The 15207-nt window shown below is 35.6% G+C and overlaps 1 protein-coding gene across 11 annotated transcripts in view; it reads left to right on the top strand.

The window, feature by feature from the left end:
• TNIK (TRAF2 and NCK interacting kinase) overlaps positions 1-15207 on the top strand; it is a 179703-nt gene that overhangs the window by 146336 nt on the left and 18160 nt on the right. For 6 of the 11 annotated variants that reach the window (XM_072408106.1, XM_072408107.1, XM_072408101.1 and 3 more), the window contains 4 exons: positions 940-1034; positions 4881-4904; positions 10589-10767; positions 14403-14520. In XM_072408106.1, the coding sequence (XP_072264207.1) occupies positions 940-1034; positions 4881-4904; positions 10589-10767; positions 14403-14520 (416 nt within the window). The remainder of the gene's footprint in view (positions 1-939; positions 1035-4880; positions 4905-10588; positions 10768-14402; positions 14521-15207) is intronic. The other 5 variants (XM_072408103.1, XM_072408111.1, XM_072408112.1 and 2 more) reach the window with 2 other exon arrangements.

The raw sequence follows: 15207 nt of genomic DNA, 5'->3' as shown, positions 1-15207 counted from the left end.
GGTAGGGCTGCATTGTCGCAGCACTGAATAATAACTTTGCATTGCACTCTTACACCCACATGCAGCTCTTGGAAGAGATTGTGTGCGTGGGAGAATCCCTCCGACTTTTGCTTTTAGCTTCATCAGTGTGCAAGTAGAGCTTCACATTGTGCCAAGGTGAATTAGGCTAATAAAACATTTTCCCTTTACAAAGATTAATGTTTGCATTGTTCTTGGCATTCTATCTTATATCCAGCTGAGCTGTCTTAGAGCACTAACTAAAAATGGAATCTCTCTAAGAACACAATGTACCTTGTCTATAGCTTAATTTCTGGATCACACAGAGTGTCCTATTTAGTTGCAGATGAATGAAGTGTACAGAATAGAGTTAAATCAAATTACCAAACTTGCTAATTACAGAACACATCTGGAATGCTTCAAGGGGTTTTAGTCTTTTTTTTTTTTTTTTTTTTTTTTTTTTTTATTAAAGTTGTTTCAATGTAGTCCTCTAATTAACTTTTGTGACAGACAAACCAAAACTGTTACCCTAAGATTAATAGGATGGAGTACCTTATTCAATCCAAAATCAGCCATGGATATTCCAGGGAAAATCGCCAAATATCATGTAATGTATTTAGCCGTCCTTTGTCACAATGGATCCCATAGGTTAAAGAAGGAATTAAAATAGGAAAGAACACATATTTGTGGTTGGAACTGCCATCAAATTCTAGCAGAATTTTCTGGTTTGGGTTTAAATAAGAAATTCATTAAGGGCCCTTGTAGAATTTAGGTTAATTGCAGAATACTACTTTAACATTTCAGCATACAGAGGAAGAACCTTGAACCTTCCTTCTGGTTTCAGATTGTAGGCAAATAGCTTATTCACATTTTTGCATGGTGCACACTTTAAAAGTTATATGTTTGCAACCTGGTCTAAGTATGAATTTGTATGTATTACAGCAGGTAACAATAAACCCGAAGGATCTCCGGTGCTACCAAATGATGGACCTAACGTGAAAACTGAAGATAATATGACAAGGCCAAGTCGACCAGCTGTAAGTTTAGTAAAACATGCCTGCTCTGCTTTGTGTTTTCATGATCTTGTTCAACTACTAGGTATCACAACCACTGTCAATAGATTATATGTCATGGATAGATTTACTGGTAGACTTTTCCTATGGGTTTGTTTATTCAGATAACGCCATGTGTTTTTTTTTTTTTATTCATTCATTTAGTACTTGTAATAGGTATGTAACTTGTTAATAATTTATTTTACTTGTATGGGTTCAGACAATGAAATAATTCGTAATAATTGTTGTAGTTATACCCTTATGTGGAAAGGATCAGTAAAAGACTCCAGGGGTCATCAGTCCATCAGTAAATCAAAGGGTATCGGAGGCTGCCTTATGGACAGTTGTGTCAAATGGACTTTATTCTTATGGAATGTCTAAGCTCAGCATTAAAGTACTTAAAGCAGGGGTCCCCAATCCCTGGTCTGTCTTGACAGTTGGGCCGCGGCTCTCGCCGGTGCACCCACCAACGGGGTCAGGAGAAGGACCCCACTTGGGGGGGCACACCAGCCACTGAGACATGGGCTCAGGGCGGTGGGCTGCGATATGTTGTTGAATTAGGTTATGAACATGACCATATTTATAGTTAAAGGTAAGAGAACCTGTATAAACAGATATCATTGTTAGGTAGAGTGAAGGAGTGGTATTCGTAGTTCTCACAGTATTTAAAGATGTGAAATTTTTCTCGCTCAAAGTACAAGGTATAGCAATAGGCCAAAATAAGTGTTCACAGAAAGAACTGGTGAAGAATTTAAAGCTCAACTAAAGACAAAATTGAACAAGAGATAGAACTCTCTCTGCAGCATGTACATAAAACTACATTGTCCTATTTGGTAAACCTCACTTTTAGGAATCATTTTATCCAACAATTTAGAGAGTGACCCCAGCATGTTGTAAGGATATATTACACATATTAGAATTGAAACATATATTCTGTAAATGTAATTTATATATTATAATTTCTATAATTATTATTCTCTACTGACTTTTTAATAATATGATGTGGAAAATGCACATTTGGAAGCCTGCATTTTGAGCCAATTGTAAAAGATTTGATATGAATGAAATCAAATTTAAAATAGTTCTCTTTATTCTTCAGTGGCTGCTGTTTGGTAATTTTAGTGTGGGAATCTATATTTACGGCTTAGTCTTATATAATCTTTGTTAAGCATTTCTATGTATTTTAAAGATGCTTCCTACAGTGTTTGTTCTTAATAAGGTATTACAGCTTCATACACTACAAATTACAGTTTTCACTAATCTCTCTATTGAGCTGTGTTCTTCCACATGACTTTCCTTTTGTTTGGGGACATTTAACTGATGACAGGGTTGTGAGTTACAGAACATAAAACCTGCCTTTGCTTTATGTTTCTTTAGACTACCTTGGTGAGTCTATATTTGAATCACAGATTCTAAAAAGGCACTTGGTATAGTTAAAAATGTATTAATACAATATGTAGAAAGGATATAGCATTTTATGAGCTCCATTTACTTTAACATTGAGAACCTCATTCAGAATAGCTGACTTTTCAAGAAGATAAAGTTTAAATGATTCTAACATTGGATTGTTGGCCAGCTCCAAGAAATTACATTTTGGAAAAGATCTTCACAAGAACAAGCTGTTGAATATTCAATATGATTAATCAATTATTTTTTTCTAACCCTGGTTAGTACCAGTATCAGACAATGATTATGAAGTATTTGAGAAATGTTATATTTGCCTATTTAAGTGGATAGCTCATGAATTTAAAATGGAAGTTTACAGCTCATGGTAGCACATTGTAACAAATTAAACTGGTTACTCCCATACCTTTAGTATATAATTCCCAATCTAGATGCAGCTCAGTACTCATCGTGTGACAATGCTGAAGCACCCATCATTTCTCTACCCCTACCCAAACCTATCAGGAGTTTGATAAGCATACCATGCCCACTATTACTTCTGAATAAAGGGTTACATTGATGGCACAATCAGGGGTCAAGGAATAGAATAAACTTTTCCACAGAGACCATGTACAACAGTGGAAAATGTGTACCCAGCAAAGATCAGCTGCTTCAGAACTCTGTATGCTGTATAATTTATAGCTATGAAATTAGTCTCCGGTCCCTTTCAAGTGATCATCAGTCATTGAGACAGATTTACTAAAGACATTAAAAAAGAAAAACTAGAATTTACATTTCACAATAATGCATAACTGAATGTTCACAAAATATAGGGTGAAAACATTCTCAACAGTAAATCAGCCCCATTGTATTTAACTTCTCCAACGGTCTATTTAATTTTATATGATGCCATAATTGTTTTTACTGTGAAGGTTACAAATGAGTAATAAACTGGCATTGTAACAGAAATAAGAATGAAGTGAAGTTCAGTTATATTTTGTAATTCATTTAAATATGTCAAGTGTTAAAATACAAAAGCAAGAACATCATAATACCAAGTTTATGCTTAATATTAGAATAGGCAATGTGTTGTACAGTAATAGGTGAGGTAATGTGTATGTATTTACCGTATATACAGCATGGTGGTCCTACCAATTATGGCGTATTGCCTTCACTTTACTTTCTTTGCCAACTGCAAGCTGTATACCATTCAGAGCCTAAAATACTTAAATGAAAAGTATAGTCTTCCCAGTATTTGTATATACTCCTGTACTAAGAGTTCCTTTTAAGGTAAATATTCTCAACAATGTATGTTCATATTTAACACATTTCTGGTATTATATTGTAATTTTAGATGTTCCAGGGCAGCAATATTTGATCATTTTACAATGCTTACTCTTTTTCTTGCCTTGCAATACTACACATTATAGGCATTGATGTTCCTTCTCATAATTCAAGTGTTTAAATCTGCCCACTGTATTTTTATGTGGGTAATATCTCAGCAGTAATTGCTCTGGATCACTGAGAGCTCTCCCTAGGTGCAACTCTACACATTTCTATTTTGAATACAAAATTAAATATATGGAAGTTTAGACTGTGTAAATTGTGAGTAACTTCCCAAATTATTTTCACTGAAAATGCAGTTTACTTTTCCTGGAAGTAATCCAAGTTTTATGACCAATGCAGTAACATGGGCCTAGCCATACATATGATTGATGCGGATACAATGTACAGGCTGTCAATCCAAAGGATGAACACAACATTGGATCATCAAAATGTCACATATGGCAGCTTAGGTAGACAAAAGACCTTATGTACATAATAAGAAAACTAATTTTGGCGTCTTTAATTAAATACATTTTCATTCTCACAATTGCATTTTCCAACCTTTCTAACATTTATTTAGCATGAAACAACTGTTTAAACAGGCCTAGTAGATGACCATGTACTAACATTTCTGCTTGTGCTACATTTATGTTCAAAAACTAGTGCAGTTTTATTTTTTATTATGCAGAATGAATGAAATCTTATAATCCCAATGAATTGTGGACAGCACCGTATGATACCGCATGATTACCGGTGCCTGTACAGTGTATACTAGATTTTACTTTATTTTTAAAATTCATGGTTTATTGGATGTTAGAAAATGATTTAATTCTTACTGTATTCTAATGTAACAATTAACAGGATTTATATTTACATAGATAGGGAAAGAAAGGAGTAGCATTATCTGCTAATACAGCATCAACGTTCTATGTCCGTAATGTTGCACTGATCGCGCACTGTGTCCTATGTACTGTGTTCGAGCATGTGGCTGTCTATTGCCCAAAAACCAAGCTTGTTAAGCATCAAACTAACACTTGTATTTCTTACCTGCTTCCTTCCCTGTGGCTTACTCTTGACCTGCTCTGCTTACTCCGATGCTGATTGTCATTCCCTTGCTCAAAGAGCTATAAGAAAGCAATAGATGAGGTTAGTGATAATATTTTGAAGTTTACAATGTAACATTTATCCTAGGATTTATATGGAGTTATTACCGGAAAGTCCTGTGCTCTCATTTCAAGTTCACAATCCTTCATTCATCTGAACCATGTACCAATGACCAAATCACAGTTTGTTCTGTGCTGGAATATATTATATCTGTGTGTTGTCATGTGGCTGATAATGCCTTGCAATGGGTAACAAATGGACTGTACTTAGACTAGAAGTTTTACCTTCTTCAGTACACATTTGTTTCCTCATCCTTTTCATGGCATTTACATATTTAAAAAGGATGACGGTGATGAAAGCAGCTACTGCAGATGCTGCATGTCATCCCTACTCTGCGTATATCCATATACTTCAACAGTTTTCCATGGTACTGGCCAATGCTTTTTTGTTTTTTTCTAGGTGTGCTGCTATGTATTTCTGTTGCAGGGATTGTCTGTGTTTCTGTGTGTATTTTGAATTGTAATACTTTTTGGCTTCTATATATTTTTATTAAAGAATGACAATAATAAATGAAAAAAAAAAACATCTTTTCAGGGCAACGCAAAATATAGGTAACTATCAAATTTGTCCTTAGAAATTGCCTGGTTGAGATAAGAGCTAAGTCCAATTCCAATTGTATCTACTTTTGATCAGTAGGGTAAGGGCATATCTGAAAAATAGTGTCTAATTGTATTACTTTTTATGGCTTCTGCAAAAATGAAATCCTGACACATTGCTATGCAAGGTTGTTCTGTTTTCCTAGAAATGGAAAAAGTCACATACAAAAATAATATTTATGGTATTCAAAAATAAAACGCAGCAGCAACAAAAATAAATTGACAATCAAAAGATTGTCTAGAAAAACAAAATGTGTGGAAGCTGACAGCCTGATGATTGTGCAGGTCTTCTGTGCTTACTTATGAATGGACAAATTATGGCCTAAAGAAAAAAAAATCTCCAACAGGCTATTATGTATTATTCTTGCCTTTATAACCATACCGATCACATTTATGAAATTTTTCATGAATGAAGACGAATGAATCAGTGCAACCATGTATAGGTGATTGTTTCAGTATATTAATAATGTTGCTTAAGGAATGTCCAGCTGCAAATGTAACTAGTTTGTGATGTCAGTATGTCATCTTTTCACTATGGAACATGTAGCTTGGTCACACAGTCCAGGAAATAGGCATTATGTTCATTCTGCACAATCATTTACATCTAACCTAAGCAATTATTTTGCAGGGAACCAGGAGACCATGTAGAGTTGGCTGTCTTGTTGCATCTTACAAAAGCTTTGCGTTCTCCATCAATACTGAATTTATTTAGTGATCCAGCTTCTTTGCTAAACTCGGATAACATTTTGCTAGATACTAGTAATACTCATAGATAGGATTTTGCTCATTATAAGGATCAGACATAAACTAACCGTATGTAACTTACTAAAAAATAGGCATAAAACACCTGAGACACAATGCATTCTCACTTCCTGTTACATTTAGTGCCACTTATTTTAGATTAAGTATACTTTCTCAGCAAAGTTAAGTAATCATTTGAATTATTTCTATCTTGTAATTTGTTTTTTCTATACATTTGCTCACATCTTGTAATGGCAGGCCACTTTGTAGTCTTTCCACAATCTATCACAGAACAAAAGAATGCAATGGGCTAAACATTTTCAGCCTGGCTAAACAAATTCTAAATTGCTGGTTTAAGCCTCTTACATTGTACCATCTGCAGTTTTACCTCATGCACACATTTTATGAGATAAGGACTCCTTAACTTCATGAAATATTTATCTAATAACTAGCTTGTAAATGAGATCATCATTATTTTATAAACATTTACCAGAATCAGCCCTGCATGGTATTTATGGAAGAGAGACCATATGATCATGTTTTGTTATAACATTATTGCATGCCTGAAAACTGTCTATGTTCATTGGGCCGAGAGCAAGAAGATGTGACTTGCCAATTAATTCAGTGTCCTGGCTGTTTTAAACTACCGTATTCTGATCCCTGGATGTTTATTTGTATACAGATTTTTTTTTTCCCTGTGTTTGTTTTGGGGTAATCACAAACTCGGGACATATTAATAATCCTAAGTTTCTTGATGCCCCCACTTGATACTTCTCTACAGGCTGTTATCACACAGGCATTGCCCGCGGATGATGGAAAGATCATGCCGCGGAGGGCGAAAACTAAAAACAAGACGGTAAGAAAATCAATCTTGCCTTTTATCAGACATTGTTCCTTACTCATAGGATAGGTTATTGAGATATGCACAATTTTATTAACCCTACACCAAAAAGGAGAAGCCCAATGTCATATAAGTAGAAAAATCCCTTACTATAATCCTAGAAATACAGAGAAAGTGTGATAGGTAAACTGCTACAAAAAAAATTGCTGTTTTCACACACGCTATATTACATACTGGTATGACTTTGGGTACATGCATAGTCTTCATCTGTTACCCTTCACCTGAAATGGAACTAATAGTTTTTGAAGATTTTCGCTGAAATTAGGAGATTGTATAGACAAGTGTCTATGTATTGTGTATAGATTTTACAAATTTTAACTGGTAATTCTACTGGCACCATAATGAGATCCATTTTAAGGGTGCTTAGTAAGATTGGCTTTGTTATTAGTATATTACTTCTTTGGCCGCTTTCTTTTTGGATATAATCTAAAATAGTAATGTGACTGTGGTGTTAGTACAGAGCACAATATTTGGCCTGGTATTGATGAGACACCTCATGCATGCTGGCCTATATACTGTAGACTTTTTACAAAAGTTTTGAAAGGACTAATTTATTAGGAATGTAAACCCTTCAACAAATATAATTTTAGTCAATAAAAAGAAAGACCACTGTATAGTTAAGTTGCTGATAGATCAATCAATGTTTCTATTGAATTTACAAAATAAAACGAATACAACAGATAAGGAAATGTCAACAAAAACACGCAACACGAAAACACGCAAATTCACAAAACATGGGGGAAACACAGATATAAATAAATTGAATGTAGGCGGCTTTCAAATAACAAACAGAATTTACCCAGAACAACTATACAGGAAATTAACTAAGCAGAGACCAATTGGAGCTAAAATATTCACCAGGAAAATAGAGCTTAGTTGGCCCCTTTTGTTATTGTAGTTAATCTTATCCAGTTGCTCTACCAGTAGCTCAGAATTACTACTATGATACTATATATAATTTATCATAAACTTGTGAAAGTCTATAGCTAACGGAGCATCAGTCACCCATTAGAGATGCAATATCCCAATCAGTTGGTCTGTATGCCAAAGCCTTTAGTGTACAAAAAATGGAATACATCAAGAAGAATGGAGAAGAAAGATAGGCTTCTACAAAGGCACTATAAGTTTACGATAATTATGTATAAAAACAATATGAATTTATTATTCTTCAATTACAGAAGACTTTAAAACAATGATAAGCTTATGTTACAGATTGACATAAGGGGCTCTGTTAACACTATATAGGAAAATATTGGATTTTGCAAACTAGTGTATAGCTCTTTAAACGAAGACTGGGGTCTTAACCTGATGCATTTCGCCCAATTATGCTTCCTCAGGGATATGTAGACACCCTAGGGCTGTAATAATGTTTAAATTAGACATCATAGTTTGGAACGATAACAAACATATAATTTCCGAAACATACTGTATTTGCTGCATCATTTACACAAACAGTCCACAGTAATGCCATATACAAAATCTCAGTGTCATTAAGATACTTATAAAAATACTCTAAGGTACAGTAAACCTTGCAATAGACAGGGTGTACATAAATTGTCCTAATGACAATAAAAATACTTGGACTTACTATAATAAAGGGTTGGATTCAAGCAAGTTCAATTATAATTGATGTAACAGTTGCATATCTGTTTGGTGTTACATATGTCCAAACTACCGCACTCAGATAAAAAGATATTATATAATAGATCATGGGTTAGTAAAGAGGTTTTACTTTGGTCTTTGAAGTACAGACTTAGTAGTGTGTTAGTTCCTTACTTTTGTTTTAGGAGGTGTTAGTGTAGGATAAATCTAGTAGATAATGGTAATTAGTAAAGATATAATAAAACAGAAGAGTATAAATAAAGTAGTATGCATAAAAAATGAAAAAATAATTAAAAAAAAAAGCATACTCTATTTTATTAAATGAATATTAGGCTACTCTGAACAATTCTTATAAAAAAAATAATTTATTTTTTTAGTTTTTTATGCATACTATTTTATTTATACTCTTCTGTTATATCATATCCGCACTAATTACTACCCTTCTAATAACCACCTAAACGGTAATCCCGAGTGTGACTCGGGGTGGATTTTAGTAGTACAAAGCGGTAATCTATTTACATCTTTAAAATTAAGTATCAGTTTGGGGCATTACCCTTGGAAGCTTTAGTTATGTAAAACAGGTGTTGATGTCTAGCAATAAAATAGAATATATTCTTCCCATAATCTCTCTTTAAGGATCCATGATATTACTTGGTAGCACAAAACATAAGCAAAATCCATCACCAACAGAACTAGATAAGTAGCATGTTACGTGTTTCGGTATCCTGATTAATGTTACCCTGGTAAAAGCTATTGTGCATGAATATCTTTACAATCTAGGTCCAGGGCTGACTCATGTTGAGATCCTTTAAATCTATGCAGCTTTCAGCCATAGATAAAGATTTAGGTCAAATGGCGTTCGAACAGCTGCTTTTTCCCTGTTGATCACTTACCAGCAGCGCTATTATTTCAATAGGTAACTTCAAAATCTATGTTTATTTTAATGTGCTCTATGCCTGTGATCTTCACATAAGACCGATTACGGTTATCAACGGCACAGGAATTTTTTATCGCTAAGAGATCTTTGCTGGCATTTTTCTATAGGTTTCTGTTTTATTTCTTCTTAGAACCAAAGATTAGGGCTGTGTGAAAATAACTGGTGATACTTGATGAATGTGGTAATGCTGAATAATTTTTCCCTTAAAACCTTTGTTTATGGTTGCATTGACGCCTACATTGGTCACTAAAATAGGGGGAAATGGTAAGGCCAGTGCTTTGTTCATCATTTGCATGTTTTCTTCCACAGAACAAGCCAACTCATCTTCTGCAGAATCTTCATGCTTACCACTACCTCACCTACATTGCTTTATAGCATGACCTAGATACACTGACTGTATCCTAGACTTGCTGGCTGTGATGTTACAGTAAAAAAGAAAAAAACAAACCACAATGCTGTCTTGTTATCATGACAAGTTCATAGTAAGCTGAGAAAGTGCTCTTTTTGTGTTGTGCTTTAATTTAAGTTAAAATTCATTTTTAAGTTAAAATAAAATATGCATTTACCTCAAAATGTATGCATCTTAAAATGAGAATTATCTCAGGCTTACATCATATACAGAAAATATTTTCCAGCTTACTATGGTAGAAATCTCTGGTTTTCACAGAAAGTGTATCCATCTGTTCTGCTCACCAGGCACATAATGGTTCAAATTGCATCTGTCAAGTAAAACTGGCTCATGATGTTTTTTTCTGCTGCAAACATTGTCTGTTTAAATGGGTGTGTAACCGTATTGTTTAGCTATTTTCTCGCTGACTACAGTGCAAGTGAACGTTATGATAAGGAAGCTTCTTGGCTTGGGCAAGTTATAATGTAAATTATTTTTCAGGACCTGACTGCCTTGGCGAAAGAGTTGAGAGAATTACGTATCGAAGAGACAAACCGACCAATAAAGAAGGTGACTGATTACTCCTCATCAAGTGAGGAATCTGAGAGTAGCGAGGAAGAGGATGGCGAGAACGAGACTCAAGATGGAACAGTGCCAGTTAACGACATTCCCCGACTCATGTAAGCAATGCAGCATTGTATTGACATGAAAAGTATTTCAGTACTGATACATTAAAAAGAAATATATGCCCTAATTCACTCATCATTTGCCATATACAGCAAGTGTTTTTACTTTTATTCACCAATCAGCATCAGACCTGCCTGAATATGATTGGCAACGCTGAAGAAAAACAATTAACCCCATTTTTTGTTTTCAAGTGATCGTGTTATGGCGAACTGTTGTGTACAAAAGAACTATTGCAAGGTCTACAAAGATAAATGACTGACTAAAGCAATTCTTTTTGTTCCCACTCTTGCTGTTTAATTCTCTAGTTATATGCAGAGCTGCTATAGGTAGTTATATTCTTCTGTTATTGATCTGCTAATAATAAAACTATAATACCATAAGTTTTTCACTGCATCTGTACTAACAAAAAAGGTCTATCCAACTGCTCTGTCTGTTACTTTAGGCCTCACCTTGACTGTTTGCCCGGGTATGTAAGTGACCCTTCATGTAGGAAGAAAATTAGGTAATGTGGGGAGTTAGAAAGGTTCAAGGGGGAGATTCTGCCTAGAGTATTGGTCATACCTAAAAAAAAAAAATTTATATATATATATATATATATATATATATATATATATATATATATATATATATATATATATATGTGGAGAAAAATTAGAACCTGTCTGTTTTTTATTTTATTCCTGTATATAGCCGAATTCGAGTGATTTAATTTTCTTTGTTGACAAGGGTTTATAGAGGTTAAAAGTATGGATGGAAAGTCTCTCCAAATATTACATAGTTTCCAACAAAAACATTTTTAGTAGTGGTGAAGAATTTTTTATTATTTTTATTTGAAGAATTAGTATTTCCTATCACTTTATGTGGAAAACATCACAAATAAAATGCCTAGGGGTGCATATTACTCCCTCATGTCCACTCCTTTAAAAGCACAGCTTCCCCCTCCAAGGATTCCCTGGCCTAATGGAAACCACACCACATTTACCTGCTGTGCCGTGTTACCTCCCTAAAAATGATGTCTCTCAAAATTTTTTTTTTAAACACTACCTAAGGGTCTAGGTCAGGGGTCTGCAACCTGCGGCTCCGGAGCCGCATGCGGCTCTTAAGCCTCCTTGTTGTGGCTCCCTTCGGCTGCCGCGGGGAGATCTCTGATGGGGGATCCCCTTCCTCCCAAGACACTGCGGAGGAGGGGGATTCCCTATCCGGTGTTCTAATGAAAAAAATATACCAGTGAAATAAATCTACCACGGGGCGTGTACAAATGGGTGTGTACAATGACATCCCCCTCCTTTGAACCCCAATTCCTCTGGAATGGGGAGATGTACAAAACCAAAAATGTAGGTGCAAGTGGGGGACACCTGTGACTAACACCCCCTAAAATTTAATTGTTAGGCTATCATCAGAACATAAAGAACTCTGCCCATCAAAAAAATCTACCGTTACACATTGCTGGAGGCACCTGAACCCCAATTTCTCTGGAACAGGAAGGGGGTACAGGTGAACAAAATTAGAGGTGCAAGTGGGGGACACCTGTGGCTAACACCTCCTAAAAACTCCACCCATCAAAAAACCCCTACCCTGTTACACATTGTTGGAGGCTTCTAGCACCTAAACCCCAATTTATCTGGAAACGGGGGTACAGGTGAAAAAAATTTGAGGTGCAAGTACGGGACACCTGTGGCTAACACCTCCTAAAAATTCATAAAAACTCTGCCTATCAAAAAAATCTACCCTGTTACACATTGCTGGAAGCATCTAGCATCTGAACCCCAATTTCTCTGGAACGGGGGGAGGCGGTACAGGTGACCAAAATTAGAGGTGCAAGTGGGGGACACTTATGGCTAACACCACCTACAATTGAATCGCTAAGGCATCGTCAGAAAATAAAGAACTCTGCCCATCAAAAAAATCTACCCTGTTACGTTAGAAGCCTCCAGCTTCTAATGTAACAGGATGATACGTTACAAGCTGGAGGCTTCTAGGGGCATAGTTCAGTGTTTAATTTTTTTCAAAGTAGGCCTACACATGCACACTTGTTGTAACAGGTAAAATTAAAAAAATATTAAAACTTTTAAAAGTTTATAAACTGTGTTATGTTTTGCGGCTCCAGACTATTTTTCTTTAGTGGAAGAGGAGGCAAAATGGCTCTTTTGATAGTAAAGGTTGCTGAACCCTGGTCTAGGTGGGTGTAGGGCCCCTGATCTTCATAAGTTTTAACTGGTCACTCACTTCACTGTCTGGCAACGTGGTCTGTCCTCCATCCCCCCAGTATCTTGCGAGATAATGAAGAGAGATGGGTGCTACCTACTCATCCAAACCTGATGCTGTGGGGTTGCTCACTTTTATTATTAGAATGTGATTTACTTTCTCCTATGCTATTTACTAGGAATATCTAGAGGCAATGTAAATCCAAATATGCCCTGACCAACACGTCCTCTACAATGAATTTCATCATACTTACCCCACTGATACCTGAGAGCCTCTCCTCATCCATGTCACTCTCCTGGAAGAATAGAATACTTGAATAACAAATTTCGATCTGTGTTATCTACAAGAGAACGGCTACAAAATCCTACTCTGCTGGTATCATATCCCAATAATCCTTCATAGGTGCTTCCCTATGGTTGATCCATCATGCTGGCGATGTGGAGCTGACAGGGGAACACTGAGGCATATCTTCTAGGAATGCCCCCTGATACAAGGTTTTTGGCTTGAGGCTTGTCTCAGATCACTTCACTTGATTTTCAGTTGGACTTTTTAACACAATTATTGGGTTTGCCCATATCTCAGGCTCCCCCTAGCCCACACAAACTGATATCACAAATCCCCCCCGAGAAGCATTGTAAAGCAGAATTCAAGATATCCATTTAATGGAATATCTAACAGCCACCCTACGAAATAAATTAGCCAAGTTTCATAAATTCTAGGATGATTGGGATGCATACTTTGACATGATAACTTCTTCATTGTTCACGAAGGTAGCCCCTTTTGAACCAACCCACCACTCCCCCTTCCCTGCCGTCCCTCCACCATTCTTTTTTTTTTTCTGCAAGAATCTGTTACTACCCATAAGGTTAACTTACTTTCTTTTTACCTGGATACCGTACTATTTTGCCACTTGACACAGTATTACAGGGTATTGTTTACATTACCACAGTAACATCCCAAAAACATGCAGAGAGGTTATTGGCTTGACGACCTATGACTCTGGTAGGGACATTAGATTGTGAGCTCCTTTGAGGGACAGTTAGTGACACAACTTTGGACTTTGTACAGAGCTGCGTAATATGATGACGCTATATAAATACTGTGTAATAATATTAATAATAATAACCTACACTTTTGCAGACAGACTTGTAATTTTCTGGGATAGACACTTTGCTATCATCTAAATTTTCTTTTTGTGCAGATTTTACTAACCTCACCCACATAGTTGTTATTGTTAGCGAGATGTTCCATTACCCCCACCCCCAAACTATGTTTGTGTTGTCTGCAAATCTTTTTTTTAAGTAAAATTCAATAAAAAAATATAAATTAATATTGCTTAATGTTGCTTTTATGTGATGTTGCTTTGTTGATCTCTATACAGTTACTGAATTTAGTGACACCCTATATTTCTGCTTGTTTGTAGATCAACAGGAGGATCTGGAAACAATGAGCCATATAATACAGGGACACAGAGTCTTGAAACCTCCCAGTCTGAGACATTCAGAAGCATCTCTAGAGAAGGAACTTTAATGGTAAGAGAGGTAGGTTATTAATGACTAAACAAAGCACTGTAAACTATAATTAATAATTTGTTATTGCTGTGTAATATATATTTGATTGTGGTTTTGGATTTTACTTGCTATATCTTGAATTAGTTCAACTTTGATAAAAGATACCTCTTTGCCTATTTGTTGGGTGATACATATCCTAAAAACAGGTGAGTACATTTTTATTTATGAGAAAGCTTCAGCACCATGAAATAGGTATATGATATAGGTGTCAGCCATTAGAAGAAGAGTGTTAATTACTCTTAACCATTTTTTTGAACAAAAATGTAATAAGCCTCAAATATTAGCTCTATATAATCTCTACATAATAGCATATATATATATATATGTGTACCTTACTGAATTTGCTGCAGTCTGTTAGAGAACTACAGAAAATGTGTAAGAATCCTTCCCCCTGAGAACATTGAATATGAAACATGAAATTTTAAATTGAATTGAAACACGATACATACAGTTAAAGTGAAAGTAAACTGAAAATACAAAAAGTCTCCGTGAGGCAGAGGTTTTTGGCAGATAATTCATGTGAAGTGTCTTTTGCCAAAAAACCTTTTTCCCCTGCTTCAGGTGTCTTTTTGTCCTTTGTTTACACTGCAAAGAGCATGCACCATGTAGTGTAGAGCCTGGATCTATTACTGCCACTGCCAAGAATAGACTTTTATG

Source organism: Pyxicephalus adspersus, chromosome 4, assembly GCF_032062135.1.
Source record: "Pyxicephalus adspersus chromosome 4, UCB_Pads_2.0, whole genome shotgun sequence".
Taxonomy (NCBI): domain Eukaryota; kingdom Metazoa; phylum Chordata; class Amphibia; order Anura; family Pyxicephalidae; genus Pyxicephalus; species Pyxicephalus adspersus.
Note: the sequence above shows the minus strand (reverse complement) of the source record. Positions and strands in the feature narration are given on the sequence as shown.